Source organism: Poecilia latipinna, unplaced genomic scaffold, assembly GCF_001443285.1.
Source record: "Poecilia latipinna isolate Pla-1442-1.1 unplaced genomic scaffold, P_latipinna-1.0 Scaffold292, whole genome shotgun sequence".
In the NCBI taxonomy this organism is placed as follows: Eukaryota; Metazoa; Chordata; class Actinopteri; order Cyprinodontiformes; family Poeciliidae; genus Poecilia; species Poecilia latipinna.
Genome location: NW_015112908.1, coordinates 75,229 through 84,070, shown reverse-complemented (window position 1 = coordinate 84,070; position 8,842 = coordinate 75,229). Strand labels below are relative to the sequence as shown.

General features: G+C 37.4%; 1 protein-coding gene across 1 annotated transcript; it reads right to left on the bottom strand.

Annotated features, from left to right (window-relative positions):
• Positions 1-4,957: 4,957 nt before the first annotated feature.
• avp (arginine vasopressin) lies at positions 4,958-7,241 on the bottom strand. The gene is made up of 3 exons (XM_015034243.1): positions 7,068-7,241; positions 5,458-5,662; positions 4,958-5,383 (listed from the first exon to the last, which is right to left on the bottom strand). The coding sequence occupies exons 1-3, from the start codon at positions 7,239-7,241 to the stop codon at positions 5,247-5,249; spliced, it is 516 nt and encodes a 171-aa protein (XP_014889729.1). The 3' UTR covers positions 4,958-5,246.
• Positions 7,242-8,842: the final 1,601 nt, after the last annotated feature.

Here is an 8,842-nt window from a genome sequence, read left to right as displayed (position 1 = left end):
AACTCCCATCGTTCAGCCTTCCGCAGCTTCCAAAAGGAAATATCTCTTGTTTTGATGCAGCATTTCGGGATGTAAGCTGAGAAAAAGGAAATAAATGAAATACAATACACACTTTGCTTGACTGAAAAAAAAAAAGAAAAGAAATTGAATCAACTTTGTTAAAGTCTATAAACATCCTAATTAGCTTTGAAGTTTTGCCATGTGCTGTTGTAGCCTGAAGCTTGTGATTAATTGGACCAAAAAGATCAGTTAAATCTTTACATGTTGCAACTGGTATTGACTGTAAAGGCAGAAAAATTATGCTTGATACTTTTAACTTTAAAAGACTGAAACACCAAGAAAAATTTACAAGTGTGTTCCAGCTGCTCCTTTCGGAAAAATAGAAAACCCCCAAAAACTCAAACACTTCAATTTACACTAATTCCAAGGAATACTTTTAAATAATAATAAGATTAAATGGATTTATCATCTGATTATTTTCGTCTGTCTTGTGCAGAAAGGTGCAGGTCTTACCGTCAGTGGAGATGATGGCCAAAGTCATCAGAGAGACGACCAGGAAGACGACCTTTAGATCCATGACGGCAGAGAAACTGTGGGGATAAACGCTGCTGCAGCTCTATATAAGCTGATCGTGAACGTGCATGTGTATGTGCACACACACACACCCCTAAGGCCACCCAAACACACTTTTTAATTTGGATCAGCAACTGAAAGCCATGAAAGGCTGTAGAGCAGTGATGATCAGTGGAGATTAGGTCTTTTATTAGGATAAATCCTGCCATAATTGAACCCAGATTATTAAAACTGTGGATGCTGGATTGATGCAGGAATGCTACCCGGAGACAGGCTTAGACAAGTTGAATGACTGCACATCAACCGACTCTCTTTTGATTCATTGATGACACATGATTACCTGACAAAGCCACACAAGCAGCAACTAAAGCTATAGGAAAAATACAAATAAAACCGTTGAATCAGTTTTGTTTAAACAAAAAGCCAGAAGGAGGTCAAAAGGAGCAGAGGATTTGTTGCAAGGAAGTTCATGATACCAAATGTTCTACATTTTTTGAATGCAGCACGTGTGGCAGGTGCTGTGCATGTTTCTAGATGATTTATGTTTTTCCATGAACATGACTTCAACACGTGCTCCTGCAGTGAAAAGGCAAAGTTTTTTGTTTTGTTTTTGGAAAACAACAACAAAAAATGTGATTGGATGACTCTGGAGATTAACCGTGTACTATGAGCAATGGAAATGTTTAAGCTTTGTATTGTGTTTAAAGCTCTAAACCTTCAGTTTCTTTTTAAGAATAAGTGCAGCAAAACTTTAAAGCTACAGCAGTAAGTTTGCAGGTGCAAGATGACAACACACAGAAGGGAAAGTTGACAATTTGTTCAATTTTATTCACTTATGCATCACCATTTAGCAGACGGTAATTTTCTATCAAAGAAAATTAAATAACTATTGCTGCTAACAGGAACCTCTCTTGCTCAAAAAAACTTTTCATATTTGCTTCCATGCCCAACAATAATTATGTTTTAAAACCTTTTTTTATTATTTTTTATGGAGAAAAGAAAACATTTTCGCTACATGATGAAATATAGCACATGGCCTGTTTACCCAGAAGAAGCTTCACAGTAAAATTTAATTGACCTTATTACCTTGTCATAATAAATTAACTGTAATTAACCCTTTTTTTTTTTTTTTGGTTCAGCCTCACCAGACATGACCAGGCCTGATTACTGCCTGACCTCTACAATCCAGAATTTGCTCAAATAGAACCTGTTTGTCAACATGAAGTAACCAAAAACATTACAAAAGCCATTCGCACCTGAGCTCTACAGAAAATTGAGAACAAATCAGACTGACGTCCATTTTTCTGAAAATAGTTACAAAGGGATTTCTAAGGCTTCTGGATTTCAGTCAACCACAGTGAGAGTCATTAACCACAAATGGAGAAAACATGAAGCAGAACTAAACGATAGAAAGAGAAATAGAAAATCCACCTTTAAGCAGCTCAAAAAACATAAAATGAAGATTTTACAAGGGTTTTGTCAAAAACGTCAATGTAATTACTGAGCTGTGACAAGACCTTTGAAAAGCTATTCATGATGGAAAGTTAATCTGCGACAATGTATAAGACTCAGTTTTTGTTATTTCAACAGCTTAATGCCGATTGTTGCTGCCAGATAGAGAAATCAGACTAGTTGGCTTGGATAACTCTATTTTCTTTACAAATGAAATAACAATTCAAAAACTGCTTTTTTATTCTTTCAGGTTATCTTTGTGATGATTTGAAATATTTTACTGTTACAAAACAATAAAACAAACAATGAATTAATCTGTAAGAGGACAGACATCTTTTCATCGCACTGTGCATCCTGATGCTGTAGTGATTATTATCTAAGTTAAAACCAATCAAAATAACGGAGATTTTCATCAATTATTGGTCAGTTCAATGCTTGGTTGCCATTGAGACTGGACACCAAACCCTCATCCATGTGCAGGAAGCCACTGTACTTCCGCGATATTCTCTGGATTAGAGAGCCTTATGTTTGTTTCTTCATTTTTCAATAATTATTAAACAAGAGATTAATTACTTTTTGAATTACAGCCATTGCGAAAGCTGTTTAATTAAAACTACTTCATTCCAATTCAGTCCAGCTTGTATCCAGTTTATTAATATTCATTTCAAATGACCATGTAACACTGTGTAAAGTAAGCATTCCACCAAAAAGACATAAGATGTAACTCACGGCAAGCAGTTAAAACACTTATTGGTGGTTATATTGAAACTTTCTTTACATCACGGAGATCAGAGCAAGTCAATGTTGTTCTAAAGTGGTTCCATTGGCGGTAATACAATTAACCATTCGCCGTCATGGTAAACACCTTTAGAGCCAATGTTTATTGTTGGAGCTTCCCACATCTCACCACATGTTATGCAAGTTAACTGAGCGTGCAAGCGGACAATATTATTTAGGAGGAAAAAACGGTTTTGCTCTGGAGGAGTTTTTTTTAAAGTAGCAAAGGCAACAGACAGGGAGTTGTTGGTTCAGGAACTCACATTAAATGATGTGGCAGTGATCAAAACCGACAAGAAAGCTTCTTTGTTTACAGACGGACTTCTGTTCCCACGTTCCAGATGCTGAAGCAAGAGTTTCGCTCTGTGTGTGCTCCTTCTGTCTTAGCCATTGAGACACGAAGACCGTGATGCACTTAAGTTGTATAACAACCCAGCATGTTTGCTTTGCAAAATAAACAGTAATAATTTACTTTGGAGCGCCAAATAATCCCCCGTTACCTCTGCTTGACTGATGGCTGCTTTTAGAGAATGCGGTTTTAATTCACAGCAATGTCTCTTAGCGAATCATCAAAAGGTCGGCAATAAGAAAGACTATCTGTTTTGACAAAGCCGAGACGATTCACGTTTTAACAGAAAATGGAACCAACTTGGCATTCGGGAGTCTCATTCCTCCAGTGGAAACACGTGACACTGGTTCAAATGGGCTTCAAACTGTGTCGGTGGAAAACTCCTAGCAGAGAACTTCAGAAAGACCTGGAACCAGCGTCTGCAGCTTTTCCGTATGTGACAGACCCAATAAACCCAATAATCAATGCACACTGTGTAATATTCCAATGTGGAAGGAAAAGCATAAGAAAGGCGACAAACTGCCTTTCATCGGCATTTTGAAAAGTCAGTAAAATAAAAATAATCTGGTCAGATGAAACCAAAACTGAAGTTTTTGGATGACAAGGCACACACCATGCCTGGAGTACCTAAGTAATTCTTTTTTCATTACATTTCAGCTGTATTGAGATAAAATCACTACTAGATCTGGGGTTTGCAAGCAACTGGCTCTTTGGCTCAGAGTCTCACTTATTAAATGATGAAATATTATCCTGTTTTGTTTTTTTTTTGTTTTTGTTTTTTTTATTCTGTTGTTTTCTTCTTTGCCCCCATGAAGAAACCTTGATACCACCATGAATCCCCTTGTAAATTTAGTGCAGATCAGCCACTGGCAAGATGCAGGGACCACCCAGGAGAGGTTATATGAAGGCTGAAAACAAAGATGGGCTTTAAAACAAGACAGTAATCCCAAACATACTGCTAAGAAAACTTTCTATTGAATTTTGTAAGAGAAAATAAAGTCGCTAAAATTACCCAAATCTAATGAAAGTCAGAAAATAATATATAGAAGGAGCCCCCAAAACCTTCAATTTGTGTGAAAGAATGGCTCAAAATCTCAAAGTTTCTCCAAACAGGAAATGTTTTCACGCTGTCATAACCAAAAAAGCATTTCCTTCAAAGGTGTTTAATGCTCTTTCCCTGTCATTCCACTTTATTACACATAATTTATGGATTAATTAGTTTTGCATGTTCAACATTGATTTTCCTCTGTAATCAATGTTGTGCACTTTGCACTTTTTAAGGGGAGTGACACTTGGAACAAAACTGAATCTTAAAAACAAAAGTATGTATAATGTATAGGAGAAAGGCCGTAGGCTCTAAAACAAAGTTGATCGATTGAAACGTATAAATGTCTAAGCCTGGGAGGTGCTGCATTCACTTCCAGCTGAAACACGATATCGACAAACCGCCATCACCTGCAGCTCTGCCACCCTTGTCAGGTTTCATTCATCATGAAAAAAAGACGGTAAGAAAATTACAATTCCCGTCTCACTCGTTCATCAAATAAAACATGTTGGCACAAGACTTTGAGATCTCTGCGCTTTAAAGAGGATGACACCAGCTCCATAAATTACTGACTAAATCACACCAATTACGCTAGATGACTTCTCAAGTGTAGTTATCATTCCATTCTCTTTCACGCACACAGAAACCTCACTAGGTGTGACTAATGAAGGCCCACAGGTATGATGAGAAAAAACAACAAGGTCCTTCGGGCAGAGTTACACACTACATTTACCTCCTCCATAAGACAGTGACAACTTTAATCCATGATCCTTTGTTTATTTACACGATTTCCTTTGTCTTGACTTGTGCACATTATGTGCATGTATGTACATTTCTTCTTAAATTGATGGTAAACAAGATCTATGCTGTGGTTCGTTTCATTCTCTGTTCTTATGTTTCTATTAAAACAAATTGAAGAGCACAGAAAAGACGTTTAAGACAGAAAAAAAAAAAAAAGTCGACTGGGTTCAGAGTTCACAGATTGAGGTCTAATATTCTGTCGTTGCTGCAGGTCGTCGGGCGCAGAGGGGGAGCTTGACGCTTATGGCATCAGTAGTCGTTCTGTCCTCTGCTGGCCACGTGAAGGAGACGAAGCAGCAGGTCTGTAGGGGAGCTCCTTGCAGAGCTTTGGGCCGGATCTGCGGCGTCTGTCTCCCCGAGGCAGTCAGAGTCCAACATGCAGCCCTCTGAGAAGGAACACGGATCAGTTCACATCACCGTCATGTGACCATTAAACCCAGAGTTAAAGACGAGACTGTACCAGAGTTGCAGCAGAGTCCCGAGGAGGCGCAGTGCCCCCCCTCAGGTCCACAGGGTCTCCCTCCAGGCTGGCAGGGGGTCAGCAGGTAGTTCTCCTCCTCACAGTGAGCTGCAGCTGCGGAGCCCAGTAGGCAGCCCAGGCCCTCTCCACAGCAGATGCTGGGGCCAAAGCAGCGGCCCCTGTCTCCAGGGCCGCAAGGCATGCACTGGAAAAAGGCAGAGCAGGTGAATGCAAAGAAAACAAGTATTTGGTTGCAGCACGAGAGCATTCAGAATAACTTTGCTCTCATATTTACTCAAAATTAATGAACTTAAAAAACTTAAAATGGATCAGAAATATAAAATGGAACTGACTGAGCAGAACTGAGCTGTTACTTATGTCTTCAGGACATTAATACAATAAATAAAACACAATCTGTTTTGTACACAAGTTGAAACTGGGTTTACAAGGAAAAAATACTTAAACTATAAATACTATGTATATAATTTTATTACCACGTCATATTTATTAAACTCAGCTTTTATTCACTCATCCACATTTAAAAAGAAAAGTCAATCACTTCACATTAAAGTGAAAATTCTCTCTTATTCACTCACAACTTTGTTCTTAAAATTCATATTTTACCTAGACTACTATACATTATTCAAGTTCCTTTCACATATAAAATATTTATACATTTATTGATTCTTTTTCTATTAAGCTCCAACTTTACTACTTTTTAAAGAAAAGGTCATATTTTATTTACCTCCGTTTCTTAATGAAAAATACTTTCTTTATGAATGGTGCCATATAAATAAGAACTGCCACTTTTTAGATATATTATTGATTTGCTGACAAAATTAATCACACAATCAAAAACTTATCTGAATTTCAAATATTTTCAAGATTTCTTTCTTGAAAGGAAACATTGGGCAAGAATAGTCCTTAATGAAGCAAGAAAAACTGGAAAGTTTCACATTTATATGGTCATCGAAGCTATTTCTTCTTTCTTGTGAGTTGCAGTTGATTAAAAAATATACATTTAACTGGATAAAAAAACTTCTTCGTGGTTCATAGACTACAGTCTGAAATCTTCAGAAAATTTGTATCAAGCTTTCAAAACAGGAACATTATTTATATTTTTGTTTCATTTAATGTCCAGATCTGACTACATTTCCCAGTTTTGAGAATAAATTGGCACATTCATCTAAATTTAAAACATAAAGAAACATATATTAAAATAGATCTCTAAATGTCAGATATTCTCAAAATTTGCATTGAAAATATTCATGAATTAGCCTCTGCTTTAGAGATAACATCTAAAAATGAAAACAAAGTCTGAAAGACAATACACTAAACACATCTGAAAATGTAGTTTTATACTTTAACATAGAAATTTGTCATTTTAAATTATAGAATGTTACATTTTTTCTTAATTTTTTTTAATCTTTATAATAATCCATCTTTTGCTAATTCAAACCTACAAATGAAACATATCATAAATCTGCTTACTGATGATAAAATAGCTGTAACGCATTATAGACGTCAAGATTATTTGTTTCAAAAGAAATAATAATAAAAAAAACACATCATCAAATAAAAATAAAGATGTTACACCCTCAGGTGCTCACCTGTCTGACGCCCCCCTCCGGCAGCGCCCGCTTCCCTCCCCGGGGGCAGTTCTGGATGTAGCAGGCGGAGGAGAGGGCGAGGAGTCCCAGGACGCACAGCAGGGAGTGATGCATGGCTGCTGCTTCTGATTCCCTCCGCTGGTGTGGATGTCTGACTGATAGCCCACCGATCATTCCTCACTTATAAGCACATGAACACGTTGTTTGACAAAGAGACCAACACCTGACGTCACTGACCGTTCCCCCCCTCCCCCCCCAAGGCTCCGTGCACGAGCCGTTTGCGCGCGCGGGGTCGCAGCAGATGTGAGTCTGCATCGGATGCGAGCATCAACCAAATCTACACAAGAAAACAGCATCTGTATTCAGCCCTGCGCCGCACTTTACTTCTAATAAGCTTTTCAGAATAATTTCCGCGCTGGATGACACAATAAATCTGCGGAGACAAAACAAGTAATTGAAGCTTAAGAACAACTAATCTGATTTATAATAATAAGCGGCGAGATGAAGAACAATTTATGAATATCATGCACGGTTCAGTTGTTCAGTGCAGCCATTTCCCGCGCTTGCTACATTCAGACAAGTGAGATCATGAGAACTTCAGGGTCACACAGATTATGATGCTGACTAAACTGTTGACGAGCATAAAAACATTAGCATTTCTAACAAACATACTTCTGCTGATTGTTCTTTTCCTATGCATGCTTTGAGTTGTTTCTCTCTAATTAGTTGTTGTGATGCTGATGAACTAAACAAGAGGTAAAACTGAGCATCAGCGGGTTAATGAGCGTAATGGTCCTTTAATGGGCCCCACAGTATTCAGATGGAACTTTACTCATATATGGCATTCGTCATAAATTTTTACATTTTCTCTCTTCAAGCATCATCAGACAGCTAGAAGGTGGTATTATGTTTTTAGCACCAAACCTGAAAAACATGCAAACACAACAAAATGGCAGCCAGAGAAACAATGTGGGGACTGTAAAGTCATTTTGAACTCATAAGTCAGAAGCTGTTTGGCAGCTTGGAAACTTAATGAACGAGTTAATTTACATTACATTTAGGCCGTGTCTACACTACTTCTTTGAAAAGAACAACAACCCAAAAACAAACAAAAAATAAAACAAAAATCCTCCAAAAATAACAGATTTCACTTCTTTTTAAATATTTGTTCATATTTGAAGTTTAATGGGTATCTAATAAGGACAAAGTGAGACAGAAGAGGGAAAAAAAAAAGCTCCAGGGCTCCGTTAATGTTATAGTTTCTGGCACAGAAAGCAATAATCAGTTTTAATCATCTCACTTGTTACTATTATGTGAAAAGCGATGTGTCAGCATGTTACTCTGAAAGACTTTCTCACCAGAACAGCTGACTTTACATTACAATACACTAAATATGTCTATAATGTAATAAAATGTCTAAAACGGCAATTCTTACTTTTAAATTCAACATAAATGTTGTATGGCTGAGATTTCAGCCATACAACATTATGCTGAGGACATTTTCGACAACGGCACCCAAACTCTGCAGCTCCCCACTAAATTTACTGTTTAGCTTTAAGAACGACCTCAACATGATGTTACACGAGTGACAATATAAGCGGGAGTGGTTACTCATCGAACAGGTTATGATTTCACATAATCTGTGGATATCAACAGACACTTTGTTCCTACATCGGACACTAAAAAAAAAAAAAAAAAAAAAAAAACGGGTAAAAAAAATTTTTTCCTAAACTTTTCCGCGGATTAAAAACACCTGCACCTCATAAAGTTGTCTC

What these genes read in the sequence shown, in the direction of transcription:
- avp (XM_015034243.1), bottom strand. Translation starts at nt 7,241, where the DNA reads ATGATCGGTGGGCTATCAGTCAGACATCCACACCAGCGGAGGGAATCA. An exon ending in CGGAGGGGGGCGTCAGACAG is followed by an intron (nt 5,663 to 7,067) that starts GTGAGCACCTGA and finishes GCCTTTTTCCAG; the next exon opens with TGCATGCCTTGCGGCCCTGG. An exon ending in GGGACTCTGCTGCAACTCTG is followed by an intron (nt 5,384 to 5,457) that starts GTACAGTCTCGT and finishes GTTCCTTCTCAG; the next exon opens with AGGGCTGCATGTTGGACTCT.